Below are 17,177 nucleotides of genomic sequence, written 5' to 3'. Positions count from 1 at the left end.
AAATTTCAGGCCCAATAAAATACAAATGTTTTGTTCATGCTACAAATGTCTAGCAAGTGAATTCAACTTTGTTTTTTTTTCCCCCAGCATTATTTTTTCCAGCATTTCCAGCCTTAAGAAGATAAATTTTTTGTGTAAGTGGAACTGGTATTAACACCTCTTAATAAAGACTGAATCAAGCTATAAATAATTTGGGGATCACCAGACTAAACCTCTCTTTTTATGTACCTAATTTAGGCCTCAGGATACAAATCCCTTTTGAAAAGATTCAAGCCATAATGCAGGATAAAAATCACTGTGAGGTTCGGTCAACCTCTCAACTGGTATGGTGTTCAGATAGGAGATAGCATGTACTAATTGTCTTTTAGGTTTTCCATCTGAATCAAAAAGTCAGTTTGGAAATAAAATTACTTTCATTAACATTTAATAAGATTTGGAAGTTGTAAGGCTACATTCTATTGACCTTTTACATCAAGTCACAAGTGAATGGCAAATTATTACAATAATTAGATGAGATAGTTACTTATTAACCAAAGATTCAAGGAGATTCTCCTGCACTGAAGGTGATACAAAAACGATAATTTAAAAATAAATATTTTCACCATGTTATAATTAAGTGAAAACTAAAATAAAGCCTCCTACAAGGTTATTATTTCTCAAATTTGCTGATGACTTAAGACTACATTTTTTCAGATATAGTAGATAAAAAACAGCATTATTTTGCTTGGAAGCACAAAATACATTCCTCTCCCCTCCCACCAGGAGGGGATTTAAATATCCTTACAATTCTTTTCAATTAGCCTTTGAAATTCTCATAGTCAAATCTCAATAGGTAGGAAGAGAAGCTGAGAAAAGGCATAGTAAACATTTCTATGGAATTCATTTCTAATAAATTATTGTTTTTTTGTTGCATTCAGATGACTAATTATTCATTAGAAACATAAGCAACTCTTAAAATACCAATTAGAGAATAGGGTATCTTGCAGTAAAAGGAAAAAATATACCTGAGCAAATGCTAACCAACCAACTAACGAAAAGCCCCCCAGAGCCCTTGGTTACCATGTGAGAACGTTACAAAATTCAGGACACCTGAGCATGTGTTAACAGGTTGCATCCCAGAATGATCTGCATTGCTTCTTAAGCAAATAAAAACAATCTGTTGTAGAGCAGGCCAAATTTCTCAATGTACAATTACTAAAAAGCAATTTTGTTGTCAGTCCAACCAAACATTCTACTGCTGACCTTTAAAAAAAGAGTAACACAAAAGCCAGAAGAGTTTGTCTCTCTTCTTGGGGCATCTTCGTTATAATTAGTTGTCTAATTAGTTCTTCCATTAGTAATAATATTTTGATATGGTTTACTTTTCTGAAACTTTGCAGGTAAAAGATCTCTAGGAAGCTTGAGAAAATATTTTTGGAAATGTTTCTGTTATAACAAGTCAGTGAAAGGAAGGAGGAATCAGATTCTTGTCCTGAACACACCATTTATTTCCCCTGTGATTTCTCAACCCATGTCATTATAGGATTATAGAATTTGAGCTGGAGGGGATCTAAAAGAGCGCCTTATTCAATAGATAAGAAAACAGGATACCATGAGATTTAAACATCTTGCCCAAGTTCACATAACTAATAAGAACTGTGGATACAGAGAAGACTAGAACAGATTTGTGGATACTCATGATTATTGTCTCAAGCAATGACCACATTTCCAAAAGTAGCAGGTGTGTGCACATGCGCGCACACACGTGCACACACACACACAAATAACCATGAGCATCTGTAATCTTACTGCATGATCAATCAGTAGCATGATATACATACAATCAATAGCATGATTACACATATTGATTAAAATGCCATTTATAAAACTGGTGAGAAAAAAATATTAGTGTTCAACTAGCATAAGATGGCCTGTTTTTGCTAAAGATAATGCAACACTCCATCTTCATGGTTTGTTCTAATATAGGGCTTTAGAACTTAGTAAGCAGTTTTAACATAGGGTCATGTCAGCTTGATATATTTTTACTCCTCTTTAATTATACACTGATATATACTATTCTTTAAAACATCTTAAAAGTTGGCTGATCGAAGAACTTACAGGGTACCAGTTGGGTCTGACTTAGATGTCAACTAGCTGATAGATAAAGCCCTCAAAGAGAAAACCTGCCTGCAGCTATCAGTGCATGTGTGGGCTAAATCATGAAAAGGTACTCTAAGAATTTATGTCACTCAACTAAAATCCTGAACATATAGACACTGGGAGGGATGTATATGTATATTGCAAAAACATCCATGTGATGACACTGATCAGAAAGGTAGAAAAAAATTAGGTCACTGAATTGTTTGAGTCATATGATTAAAAAGCTAGTACTTTTTCCTCCCTGTGAAATATTGTACTTTTTGATTCAATTCAAGTGTAGACCTAGGTGACATTTTTCTACTGATACTATAATATAGCAGGAAGGTCTAGAGACATTGTTTTTCTACTGTTTTTTGTTTTCTCTTTAGTATTACTTCAAATTTAATTTCTTAATCCTTATGCTACAGGTTTGACTTTGATTCATCCATCCTGATGGGACTTCCAGGACTTTATGTGAACACTAGAGAATTATACTTTTTCCTTGTTCCTGCAGCTACCTTCACAGATAAGATAAAAATGAAAGTCTGTATTATAAAGGAACCATACATACCATTGCTATAATTATAGTAGACCCACTGCCCACTCTTGGGTTTTGGAAGTGACACAGGTGTCTCTTCAGCAGGAAGACTGTAGAATCTGTATTCAACGAACAGCCGTTGGATAGTGTCATCTGCAGTTACTCGAGAATCATTAAGGCTTAGAGCTATGATCTCAATCCGAATTTTTTCTGATGGCTGTTTAAAGAGCAAAAACAAAACAAAAAAACAACAAAGAAACATAAAACAAATGAGCAAAAACTCCTTTACTCTTTTCACTATCAATTTTAAAAAAAACATAAAGGCCAATGGGTTTCTTTTTTGGAACACATTGTACACTACTGTATAGTTACATATGATAGATTATTCACGACAGAGAGAGAGAGAATGAGATTCTAATGCCCCAGGGTTTGAAGTTAACAGTGTCATGGCAATAGTCTCCTGATTTACATGTGAGGCTATAAATACACCACTAGTAGTCTATCAGGGGTGAAGATTATGAGATCTTCATCTCCGACTGCTTTCAGAATGACAAGTATCAGTTGGCCTTATTTCAAACTATGTAATGAAGTACATGTTTATCACTGCTTTTATTTAATCTACAGTACCTGAGAAAGTTTTGGTTATTCAGAGATCAAAGCCTGTTGAATACTTTATAGCTATTATGCTAATAAAAGTAGCTATATGAATCCATATTAACTAGAGCAGAAACTATAGTTCATCCTCTTATATATTCTGCCATAGCATATTTCACTCAATAAGTACTGTTTTCAAACAAAAGGAACAAAACTGTTATCTAATTTACCACATATTTCCTTGGAATTCATTTTTTATCTCATTTTTACCCAATTAACAACTAAAAATATAATTCTTTTACTGTGTAATTTTCATTTCAATCCTTAATAGATTTTGGTGTCACAGACATTATTAAGCAAGCTGTATATGTTTCCTTGAGTAATGATTTAAAACAAACGACACACTATGACTTAAAAATTAGATCACACCAAGATAACTCCTCGCTTAAATATTTGTTTTTTATAATTTTAAATTTGTGCTTCATTCCCTATTCCTAAATCCCTCTTTACTAAATTCAGAAGCATGCTACTGTAGATTATATAACTTCAAATAATAATTAGAAAATCCTGAAACTAAGACCTGTCTATAAGACCAACTTTTAGGAACTCACTGTCAAACATAAATCAGTGTGCAAATTCAACGCAGTGATTGCTTAGATATTTCAAAGCATATAATATAATTAATCAAACTGAAAAGCGTAACTATCTTATTGTAAAAATATCCCCATGAAGAACTATTTCTATTGCTGTCAAACCCCCTCAATATTTGATGAAGTAATTTTAGCCCATTCTTTCAAAAGACATTTTCTTTTATTATGTATTCTAAGACACTTTAACTAAAAACCCAAATCTGAATATTTCAATAAGGTTATTTTATTATTCAGTAGATTCATGGAAATTTTACTAGGATGACAGAGAAAATTCCACACCATTCTGTCTCCACTAATACAGGTACAAGGCTGCAGCTGGCAATATTACTAGGATTAGCATAGTATGATGAAATATTTAAAGGAAAATTTTTTCTAAAACCTAATAAATCAAATGACTGCCAAATGTCATTAAAGTGATGGTCTTTGACTTGAATATGCTTTTCATATTCAAATTTGAAAAGAAAGAGATGAAAGCCTGGAAAGGTTACTCGGTTTCAACTAATAACCTCAAGCCCTCTCCGTTCACGTGCATAAAAAATGAAGTTGGCTCCATTGTCTAACCTCACTTCAGAAAAGCCCTTCTCCGCTTGCCGAAGACTAACATGGTAAAGAAAATATTTTAAGTGATACTATTTTTTTCCTTAAAATGTATGGTGGTTGTCAAAATACCACACACGAACACCCATTTTATAATTCTGCTTCAAATGCAGCACGATTAAGCCTTTTACATGACTTGTAATTTGAAAAATTCAGAATTGTTGTAACAATAACTTCGTATAAAACATTCCTGTTCGTTTCTGCACAAAAGAATTAAAGGAAATTAGCCATAAAAAAGGCAAAAGAGGCATATACATGGTTATTTCTACATTGTGAAAAGAAGAATTTGAAGTTGTTTATCATAGAACCCAATGAAGAGGCAAATGAACTTTTAAATAGCAGGGGAATCAGATTTATTTAACTGGTTATTTTATTAATAATATATTAAGTATACAGTTCCCATGTGAAAACTTGCATTATTGTAAGAATGTATTTAGGTTGTTAAATAAGACTATATATAAAAATATAATTCTAAATGAAAGTAGATTACAGTCAAAGAAACAAACCAAAACATCAATACCAAACAAACCAAAAGAAAACCCACTGTATTATTCAAATAAATAAAAGAGCTTTAAAATTCCTCACATGATATCACCTCCTTTCTGGTCCAGTTTTTTGTTGTTGTTACCTACCCGCCCCCGCACCCCACCCCCACCTCATTACCTCTATCCTAAGTCCTTCTAAGTTCTCTAATATTATGGACAGAAGTTATTAGGTATCATTTCTTTGTTCTTTTTATGCTACATGAATCAACTTAAAATATATCAAAAAGGGGATACGTTCCAAATCGTATATATTTAGGGAAACACGCTCTGAATAAAGAATTTTCCAAACATGATACATTTTGGCTACCGGGCTAGCCAATTTATTTTTCAACATTGGAACAATTCTGGTCGTGTTCTTGTCTCTGTGAATCAAAAGTTCAACTAGATTATATATAAAGATTTTGAAGATTAGGAAGCACTTTAACTGCATAACTGACAACTCCAACTTAGTGTCAGAAATGAACTCAAATTCCCTCCTCTCCCCCATGCTCTGGAGCTTCCTATCTCAGGTGACACTGCCATCTACCTGGTCACCTACAACCAGGCGACCATGGAGCCACTTCTGCCATCCCCATTTTTCATACCCACCCCATCCTACAGATTACCCATTCCTGTTCATTTTACTTCCTAAATATCTCAATGATTCATCAAATTATTGAAAACGTATGCTATTTCAACATTGTATCAGCTACTGGGGAGATAAAGACAAAACAGAATGTGGTTTCTTTTCTTTTTTATCTCTAGAGAAATTTCTTTAGGTTCTCATCTGATCTGGGGGGAAGAACTAATTCAACAGCTTCCTAGTATTAGAATGCAGTTTGATAGACTAACAAGGGAGAAATCAGAAGGAATCATAAAAGATGACTGGTTGCAGAACTGTAGGGAGATGGATGGTACGAGACTATCAGCTCAGTGATACAGGGACTATTATCTTGCATATGGTATCACTGGCGTGGTATGTAGTACACACTCAGAAACAAAGTGGATCTACCCTCAGGGCTGTAAAAGAGGTGAGGCACTCCTTGCCCTTGATCCCTTGTCTGCAGCCGCAACTACTCTTCTCCTGTCTGAATTCTCTTTCTCTCTCTAAAAACCAATCAGGTATCACCTTCCTGCTTGAAAACAACCTATACTCTAGCCATTTTCCCGGACCAGTGGTGTGCTGTTTATATAGCTCAGGTTTTGCATGGAAAATCTTCTCTATCAGACAAAATTCTACTTATTTTAGGCCCCGGGCCATACATGCTGTCCTTTTATGATAGCATCACTCATCTTCAAGAGCAAGCTGGTTCCTCCACTGGACGGACCCTCCCTGCAGTTTTCAGTCACATTATGCTGCATAGATTTATCTATCTGCCTCTCTCTGGAGACTGTGAGCTCCTGGAGGCCAGAACTCTATCTTATTAATCTTCTGCTATTTAACATCCTATCTGGCACATAGTAGGCTCTCAATAATCAGTTAAAGATACAGGGTTAAGGGAGGCTGAATATCTTTTATATATTTAGATTCTCTTTTATATATTGCCAGAAATAGGTGAAGCTGCAATTATTAGTGTTTTCTCTTTTAACAAATATTGTGTCTCCTGTGTTTGGTAAGCTGGTGATGAAAAACTGTTGAAAAATATACAGAAATCTTGCTGTTCTAGGTTTTAGTTAAATAAGAATATTTCAAAGACAGGTCAATATTGTGGAATTGAGATGGTAGGTTACTATTATTTCAACTTTTCTGAATGTTTGAAATTTTTCATAATAAAACAATGAAAAAAGTTCCATTAGGAGACTTGGGAGGGATAACAATGTTCAAATGACTAAAGCGAAGCCTCTGTAGATAGATGCATAATACCATCTGTTCAGAATCACTAGAACATGACAGGTGTACTTTGGCAGGGCATTGGTAGCCTTTACATATAGTATGTTTACCATACAGTATAGGCTTTAGGCTTTTCCTGTTTCCTTTTTTTTTTTTTTTTTAGAGAGAGCGTTCCCACGCAGGGTGTGGGGCCACAGGTGGGAGAGGGAGAAAGAAAATCTCCTCAGACTCGACCTCGGGCCTCTATTTCATGACCCTGAGATCGTGACCTGAGCCGAAATCAAGAATCCAACACTTAGCCACTGAGCCACCCAGGCGCCCCTCCCGTTTTCTTTTCTGTATGTGTGGACGTTTGTTACTAAGTATGATGTTACTTTTTTTTTTGTCTCCTTCACCAACTGCCCTATTAACTTCCCTAGTTAGCAAGATGATGTCAGCATATAAAAAGAGCATTTAAAAATTCTGATTGTGGTGAACAGAGAAGTCACTCAAATATGAACTGCAACTTATTTTTAGTTGTCTGTATAGATGGACACTACATATTATGTGATTGAATGATCTAGAAATGTGATGACAGCTAGTATTACTCCCAGAGAAAAAAAGTTATAGTTCTCATGATTTTGGCTCAATTCCACTATTGCTTCCTGACTGATGCTAATTCACTTTTTAGGCCATATTTTTCTATAGTATTTACTTAAGCTTTTATTGGCTTGCTTAAATTTTTTGTTTTACTTCAGAGGACCATGCTGAATGCTTCCTTTGGTTTCCACCATCAGAACAGCCACATTGGAGTTGAATTGTTAGGCTCCTAAAAATTAATTATACTCGACAGCCCTTAAACATAGTATTCCTTAACTGAGAACGGCCTATGATAAAGGTTTTGCAACTTGTATCAGTCAATTAGATTTAACTAACTCTGGTGAGATTACCTATGAATTTTATTTCATTTTAAATCTCTACAATGAATAAGCATTTCTGTAAAATTACAAAGTGTAGAAAATAATTTGGCATATTCAAGGACCCAACATCTTAAACAGATGTTACCATTTTGCTGTCTGATTCAAACTTTTTTGTTGTTACTGAAGAAATCAAACATTTCAGGTGCAGGTAAAGACCCCACCCCTAGTTCCTTTCTCTCCTTCCTCATTCCCCCAGAGGAAACCAGTATCCTGAAGGTGATGTGTATCACTCCCAAACATGCTGGTATGTTTTCTGGAACGTATGTATATTTCCATAAACAACATATAGTATTGCTTTCTGTTTTTACATTTTATATTAGTGGTATCATCTTCTATTAATCATTTTGCAACTTGTGTATTTTTCACTCCATACTATATTTAGAGATTTATTCATGTTTATAATTAAAATCTAATTCATTCATACTAATTGTTATACAAAATTCCAATTATATGGCATATATAACCTATAGTCCACTTATTTTTTTTTACTGATAAACAACTGAGCTGTTCACAATTTTTTGCTATTACAAACAATATCTCATTGTCTATCCCTTTATGTTTTCCTGTGTATGTGAGCAATTCTTTTAGAAGAACTGCTAAGTGAGAGATATGAGAAATTCAAATTACTCCTCAAATGTTTACATGAATTTACATGAGTATTATATTTATCACCATAAAATGTGTGGGGTGTGTGTGTGTGTAAATAAATACAAAAAAAGCCTACCTCTTAGGAGCCACAGTAGGTAGAACTTGGTACTTTATAGTGAAATGATAGATACAAAATGGAAATGGTAGGTGATGATCTATATCTATGCCCTTTAAGAGCAAAATTTTAATTGGGGTGAGCTCTAAAAAAAAGCTCAAAATAGTTGGTTCAAAAAGTCAAACTCACTGGTACTGGCAGAGTCATGTAAGTAGGGTAGGAGTGCCTACTGGTTAATGATGATTCTTACAATTTCTCTTCAGGCTGGGGGTGGGCAGAGTCATCACAAAACTTTAAAAAAAGTTTTTTTTTTTTTTTTCCAAACTCAACTCACACTAGGCTCCAAAACTTCCTCTTATTAGGAATCATATCCACTCTTCACACGTGTTTGGACTGTAAAGTTTTTGGTTTCTTAAAATAATTGCTCTTTGGGAGAAATAAAAGTGAAGAGAAACCCAAACTGTTGAGATAACAACGTTTTTAACAAACAAAACCAAAAAAACCCCAGCTTTCATCTGTGGCAGTAACCTGTCTTTTCTCATTGGTTCTGTGAAAGACCTATATTGAACAAATATGATAAATATTGAAAACTTCAGTGATGGAGATAAAAATGGTGCTAGGGTTAAGAGTGCTTATTTTTAGAATATTGTCATGGTCTCCCTTACACACCATGTAGATTACTGCATCTATAATGGTCAGCAAATTACAGAAGCTTGTTACCACATGTTCTAAAGCAATGGCTGGAATATTTTTTCCTGTCCTAATATACCTGAGGGATATGACACATTTCCAACATTATCTGTGGCTTACTATGGCAGTAATGTGAAGGAAGGAGAGAATTTTAAAAATTACCCTCAATTTCAGGTGATTTTGATATGCCATTCCATTTTCACCATCATTGAAAACAGATGTTATAGTACAGTGGTTCTCAATTTTGGCTGCCCGTTAGTATCACCGGGGGAGCTTTAAACAAAATTCGGATTTAGCTGATCCGGATGGAGCCGGGTCCTGGCATTTAAAAATGCTCTCTAGGTGATCCTAGTGTGCAGTCACAGTGAAAAGTACTGCTTTTCCCTCAGATTGTTCTCAAACTCTAGCATACCCCAGAATGACCTGAAAGGCCTGATGACACACAGATTGCTGGGACCCAGGCTCTGAGTTTCTGATTCATGAGGTCTAGGGTGGGGTCTAAGAATTTGCGTCCTCACAAGTTCTCAGGTGATGCTGATGCTGCTGGTCTGGGGACCAAATTTTGAGAATCACTGCTCTAAACCAAAAAAAAATTCAACCTACATTTGTAGGATAACTTTCTAACATATTTATTTTCTACGATATTTATTAAAAAGCTTCTACAGGGTGGCTCAGGTGGTTAAGCGTCTGCCTTCGGCTCAGGTCATGATCCCAGGGTCCTGGGATCGAGCCCCACTTTGGGCTCCCTGCTCAGCGTGCAGTCTGCATCTCCCTCTGCCCCTCCCCCTGCTTGTGCTTGCTACCAAATAAATAAATAAATAAATAAATAAAATATTAAAAAAAGCTTCTATAATATTCATATTAAACTGTTTTTTAGTTATTATTTAACATTTTAGTACAGAATTAGCTTACAAATTATTTACATTCTAGAAGCAATCTACACTCATCATTAAAAATCATCCAACAATATAAATCTTAAAAAGTAAAGCATAAAAGTTCCTTGTTTCCTCCTAATTCAGGGGTTGGCAATTTTTGTGGCTGTAAAGGGTAAGACTGCCAATATTTTTTTTGCACTGCAGGTCTATGGTCTTTGTTGCAAATACTCAGCTCTTGTACAGTGAGTGTAGAGCACAGACAATACATATTTATATGTGATGGGTGTGGCTGTGTTCCAATAAAACTTTATTTACAAAAACAGGCAGAGGGTTGGGTTTGACACATGGGCCATAGTTTTCTGACCCCTGCCCTGACCCATGTTTCAGAGATACTACTCACGGTGTTCGGATTACATACTTTAAGACATTTTCTTTGCTTACATAAACCTAAATGTTGTGTCTTTATGCTCATATAAAAGTAAGTATGTATGTATATACAAATATTTCCCCTTTTTTGCTTCTTTGTAATGAAATTATCAGTGAGGTATAATTTCTTAACCATTAGTTTGGCAAAGGTATGATGTGGGGAAGCAGGAATTTTTATCCATTGTTATTTTAACCAGAAATGTTTGTATTAGAAAAAACTGGTAGAAACCTAAGGGTCTACCAAAAGGGGCTTAAATCAATATGGTACAGCTGTGCAATAGGAATATTATGCATATGTTAAAAGAAATGGAGTATACTGCTATTGGAAAGATGTCCATAGTATATTAGTAAGAGATAATTAAGTTGCAAAACATAGAAAAGAGTTTTGGAAGCAATTACTACCAGGAGAGTAATTCAACATTTCTGGTTTTACCTAAAATATATTTTAAAACCTACTCTGTATAGGTTAAGCTTCCATATGTAAAATATTGGGAGGAACTTATTTTACCTACTGATAGGATATCATATTTAATTCTGAAGTGATTTAATGATTTTTAATACATGAATTCTTAAAGTAGTGAGTTGCTTTATGCCACTTTGCCCTTCAAATCTTTAAAACATATTTTGCTGAAGATCATTACTGCAATCACCTGGTAATGCCAGTTCATATTGTTCAAGAGGACCTGGTTTCTAGGTGGAATTGTAATTTAGTCCAATTGAATATGGCAGTTTTTATAAAACTGCTATTAGTAGAAACAGAGAGAGACGTAAATATGCAATGCACAGAAGAGTCCATTGCTCTTTAAGCGTGTGAGTTCCCATTCTTACCTGTGGGCGCACTTAAAGAAATCTGTAAACTGACGGCCATACATTTCGTTGTGAAAATGGAAAGCTCCATTGCTTAAATGATAAAACTAGAAATACTTTGCAAGAAGGATTGTTAATTCTTTTTTTTTAATATCATGGCAGATGCAAATTTTTGGTTTTGATGTCTATTTTAAGGACCTAAAACAAGGCTTTTAATCAATGTATTATACATCAAATTGATACTGTTAACTTCTGATTATTCAAATTAATAAAATATTCATAGAGAAATGTCCAAAGTTTTACATTTCTCAGGTTCCCCCCTTTCCCCCCTTAATTATCATGCCTAGAAGCTTTTTAGTAGAAGCACAGTCATCAGGCTGACGGAATCTGACAGGCCAGCAAGGCCCAATTACACTGGTGCTCTGTGGTACTTTGATGTCCTGGAAACGAAGAGAGATAGGGGCAAATTGGGTAGCACATTATGTTAATGACTTGATTTAATCCGGCCACTAAACTTTATGTAGCCTGTTAAAAAAGATGCTAACACTAATTATGCCACTTTGGAAAGAAAAGGAGGGGACAAGCATTTCACTCTGACAAAGCGAAGCTCATAAATGTTGTAAATGAAATGAAACAAAATGAAGTAATCCATGATTAATTATACATCACAGACACGGAGAGAAGAGGAAGAACCAAGTAATATGTCTAAGTCCTGGGAAATCTGTTAGATTCTTTTAAGGATCAACATTTCTAAGAGATAACTAGGAGCTGTGAGATTCTGAATCATGAAAAAAAACTGCGTGATCTTAAAGTGTTTACACAGTGTAGCAGGTAATTCAGATTCACAGTGTAATTGGCATACATGATACTTATCTAGGACACTACTCCTAGTCTCACTTTTGTGACATTATAGGGTAGAGGCAATTAAAAAAAAAATCTATCAAGTGGGGATAACCACAGAGTAGGGTTCTCTAATTACTTTTTAATTAGTCTCTGTGCCTCTAATCTATTTTTTACATTATTGATAGCACGCTCTTTTAAAATGCGATTCAAGAGTGTAAACTCCCTAAGAGCAAGAGGATTATTTCTCTTCTTCACTGCTTATAGTCTCAGCGCCTAGAATAAAGCTTGGAACGCAGCAAATGCTAAATATCTGTTTAATGAGTAAGTGATCTTCCCCCTCCCTTAAAAGCCCTCACTGGCTGCTCATAGAACTTCAGGATAGACTTCAACCTTCTCGGATGATACACAGAGGACTTAATGCTCAGGACATGCCTATCTTTTCAGCATATTCTCCTGAGCTTCCACAGGTGTACCATAATGTAGCCCATCCTAAAACCATTCTGAATTCCCAGAAAGCCATGCTCCACAGTCTCTCTAATTTTTTTTTAAAAGATTTTTAAAAAAATTTATTTATTTGACAGAGAGATAGAGAGCACAAGTAGGCAGAGCGGCAGGCAGAGGGAAAGGGAGAAGCAGGCTCTCTGCTGAGCAGGGAGCCCGATGCGAGGCTTGATCCCAGGACCCTGGGATCATGACCTGAGCCGAAGGCAGCCGCTTAACCGACTGAGCCACCCAGGCGCCCCAGTCTAATTCTTAAGTTATCGTTCCTTTGACCTATAATGATCCCTCCATGACCCTTACTAATTCCTAATCATCTTCAACACTTGGCTCAAGCTTCACTGACTTTAGGAAGTCTGTCTTGATGAGGGTCCCTCATTGTTAGGTAACCGCCTGAATGCTCCCATAGCACCCTGTGCATTCCATTCTCCTAGCGCTAACCACTATGCACTGATTGTGTTTCCCCTGCAGACTGTGACTTCTTTGAAGCCAGGGACTCCTTCTTTTATGACATATAGTAGATGCTAATGAATGCAGAACTGTGATAATGAAAGGACATATTACATAGGATGTGCTTATTAGCACATAAGAGCCATTCAGTAATACCTTCCTTCTGATGAAAGCCATGTATCACTATGCTGAGATTTCTACCTGAAGCAGTTCTTGAAGAAGAGGTAAAGAAAGAAACTAATGAGCCACAAGGATTTTTAAGCTTAAAAAAGGTTTTCTGATAACAACACCTTGACGAAAGTTAACATCACCAACAATCGGACAGAATGACATCCTGTGCCTCCTGACATGATGCACTGGAAAGGACGTAGCACTGCTTTTGCAGTATTCCTACCAAAACATTTAACTGAATCTAATATGAGGAAACATCACATAAATCCAAATTGAAGGCTATTCTACAATATAAATGACCTGGATTCTTAAAATATGTTAATCTGAAAGAACCCATATAAAGAAAGGCTGAAACCATCATTATGGATTACAGAGGCTAATGAGACAGGAAAGCTAAACACAGTGTACAATCTGGATTGGATCCTGGATCAGATTAATCAAATGCTATAAATTATACTACTGGAACAACTGGCAAAATTTTAATGAGAACTGTTGATTAAATAATAGTATTATATTATTATTCTGAAGGATTTAAGGGTAAAGGAGCATGACTTCTGCAACTCTGAAATGATTCATTATAATTATGTATGCAAGAATGTGTATATATACATGCATACATAGGTGCACAGATACATACACAGGAGAGACAACAGAAATGATAAACAAATGTAGTGAAATGTAACAGTTGATGAATGTGGGTGCAGTACATTTAAGAGTTCTTTGTACTACTTTTGTGATCTTTAAAGAAAAAAGGTTCCATGACTCATATTGAACGACTGTTAAAGTAGCACACAGAAAAACTGGTATAATCACTAGAAAACACTGTATTTCATGATTATGATGATCTCTTGAGGTTTGTTCCTATGTCTACAGATTAAACTATTTTACTATATTTGGTAAATAATTTGACACAACTAAATATCACCTATTAACATAAAATACTGGTTAGTACTTTCTCCTAAAAGTAGAATTTTTAAAAGCATGTGGGAGGTGATTAAGGGCAACTGAGGCATAAAGCATTGCTTACAGCAGTTGCTTCCTTTAAATGATATTCACACATTTGAGAAAGCATCTTAAACCATTATAATAAATCACATTTGGAATGGCAGTCAAGACTGTAGCAGGCTGTAGCAAAGTAACACAAATTACTTTCCCAGGAACAAGAAGAAAAAAACCTCAGTTTATTCTAAAGGAAAAAATAGATGTGTACATTAGAACTAGTTGGATATTTTAGAGGGATAGTTCTTTCTTTCACTAAACATCTTTGTTAAATCGAAGTTCCTTATTCTGTCTTAGTCAAGGGCATTGAACCATTCCACTGAGATGCTAGCAATGTTGCCAATACACATGGTTCCACTGAATGAAGGATTTCTCAGCCTCAGCACTATTGACATTTCGGGCCAGATAGTTCTTTGCTGTGAGTCCTGTGCATTGTAGCATGTTTGGCAGTAACCCTAACCCCGACCTATTAGATGTCAGCAGTCCCTCCCAGTGTGACAATCCAGAATGCCTCCAGACATTGCCAAATGTCCCCTAGGGGACAAAATACCCCCTCCCCCCAGCTGAAAATCATTTGGTCTAAGATGCTATAATTTAGATAACATTTTCCTATACTTTCAAAGTTACTTTTGAATGATGAATACAATGTTTAGAAAATAAAATTAACCATTACACAATGTCTCCCTAGTATCTATTGGATAAAATCCAAAATGTTTAGCTTGTATCTAAAGTCTTCTATCCTCTTATATAAAAAGGCTGCTCTAGTTAGTGTATTCTTGACTTCTAAAACACATATGCACCCCTGCGCTAGAAGTGCACATAATTTTCTCTCTGCTGCCATATATCCGCATCTCTGAGATGTCACAGGGAAAGTAGAACACCCCTTCTTACTGTGTGATTGACCACAGCTGAATGGATCACGGGTATAGAACTGATAAAGATGGACCTAATCCAGAGGCTAGGCATGGCTAATTAGATTTTTCTCCTTGGGGCTGGGCATGTTTGTATGGCTATCTTTGGGCAATAAACAAGGAAAGCAGAGAAAGTCAGCTTAAAATTAGAAAAAGTAGACATGAAGCCCACAAGACGGCAGATGGGCCAGCTCTGGGCATATCTTCCATAAAGTCTACTAAAGAGTCACTTCAAATTTCTCCTTCCTCTGAACTTCCTTAATTAGTGGCAAGATTATCAGCAAGTCACTTTATCTCCCAAGAACTCAGTTTATTCATTTGAAAAATGAGAAGGGGAGCCAGAAAACAGCTAAGTATTCTTTACCTCAAATATCTATTACATTAATTATTGGTACTGTCACCTGACATTGTTTTATATTGTAATTTAACAGTTGAATAACTACTTGACTTTTCATGAACACATCTTCCAATTAATGAAGATGTTCCTTGAGGGCAGGACCAGAATACTGTGTTTACTTCCTTAGGAGAAGTGACAACAAACTGCAGACACTGAATCCGTGGAATCACTGTGTTATGACAAGAGGGATGAGTGTTGTTTGTACTTTGACCAGACACATACATCCCTTAGTACCTGCCTTCTTAAACCCCAGGACTGATTCAGTATCTCATCTCTCATATTCTTATGTTCAAAAGGCTAAATCATATAGGTATTCAAAAATCCTGATGAGTTAGGCAAAGTCTTCCAGAAGAACTATTGACACATGAGAAAGAAATGTCTGATTCAAACATGCAGGCTTACTATTCTTGATGTAATGAATGGACGGTTCTTAATAAAATGATGTGATTGTCAAATTTTTTAAAGATCGATTGATTTGAGAGACAGAGAGAGAGCGAGCGAGCACTGAGTGCGAGCAGGGGGAGAGGTAGAGGGAGAGGGGAAGTAGACTCCCCACTGAGCATGGAGCCCTGAGATCATGACCTGAGCTGAAACCAAGAGTCTGGCATTTAACTGACTGAGCCACCCGGGGAACCCCTGATAGTTAATTTTATCTGTCAACTTGACTGGACCACCAGATTTTCAGACCTCTGGTCAAACATTATTCTAGGTATGTCCATCTGGCTGTTTTTGGCTAAGATTAACATTTGAATTGGAAGACTGAGTAAAGCAGACTGCCCTCCCTAAGGTGGATGGGGCTTCCTCCAATCAACTGGAAGACCTAAAGAGCACAAAAATGGCGAGAACTCCTCTTGCCTGATGGCCTTCAGAGGCAACATTGGTCTTTTCCTGACTTTGAACTTGAACTGAAACACTGACTCTTCTTAGGTCTCCAGCCTGCTTGCTTTCTAGCTGGAACTGACACCATCGGCACTCCTAGTTTTAAGAGCCTGGAACTACACCATTGCCTTTCTGGGTCTCCAACTTGCTGAATACAGTTCCTGGGACTTCTCAGTCTCCATAACGACGTGACTCAATTCCTTATAATAAATCTCCTTAGAGGTACATATTTATACATATATATATCCTATTGGTTCTGTTTCCCTGGAAAACCCTAATACAAACGGCTGTGAAGCTAAATTCCACACAAGGGGCTCATTTTCCCTTTGATACCCATCATCAAAAATTTCTAATAGAGAGCAGAGAATTTCTATTCATTAGTTTGATAAATAATTTAACAATTTCAGGTTTGATAAAGCAAAAAAGCTAAATAGAATTGAACTAAATACTATGATTAAAAGTCTTTGGGCAACCATATTTAAGATTTCTTCCTTGATTTATTGATTTTGAACAATAAAGATTCCACATATCAGGATGCCACGGGTCAGGTGATATTATAATTAATAATGATAATAAAACTTTGGACAGATGAACTGTTCTGCTTGTACTTATCAATCATCTGTTTGTATTTGGGTTTGTTCTGCAGAGAGGTTAAGCTAAGAATTTTAAGAGTTGAAAGAAGTATTCCAATTCTTACCCATAAAGTAGAAATTCTAA

The 17,177-nt window shown here is 35.9% G+C and overlaps 1 protein-coding gene across 6 annotated transcripts in view; it reads right to left on the bottom strand.

Annotated features, from left to right (window-relative positions):
* The window catches only part of RPGRIP1L (RPGRIP1 like), a 94,362-nt gene that overhangs the window by 14,830 nt on the left and 62,355 nt on the right, over positions 1–17,177 (bottom strand). For all 6 annotated transcript variants that reach the window (XM_027619641.2, XM_027619646.2, XM_027619645.2 and 3 more), the window contains one exon: positions 2,690–2,873. In XM_027619641.2, coding sequence (XP_027475442.1) covers positions 2,690–2,873 — 184 coding nt within the window. The remainder of the gene's footprint in view (positions 1–2,689; positions 2,874–17,177) is intronic.

This window comes from Zalophus californianus, chromosome 17 (assembly GCF_009762305.2).
Source record: "Zalophus californianus isolate mZalCal1 chromosome 17, mZalCal1.pri.v2, whole genome shotgun sequence".
Lineage (NCBI taxonomy): Eukaryota > Metazoa > Chordata > Mammalia > Carnivora > Otariidae > Zalophus > Zalophus californianus.
This window is presented reverse-complemented; position numbering and strand designations above follow the sequence as displayed.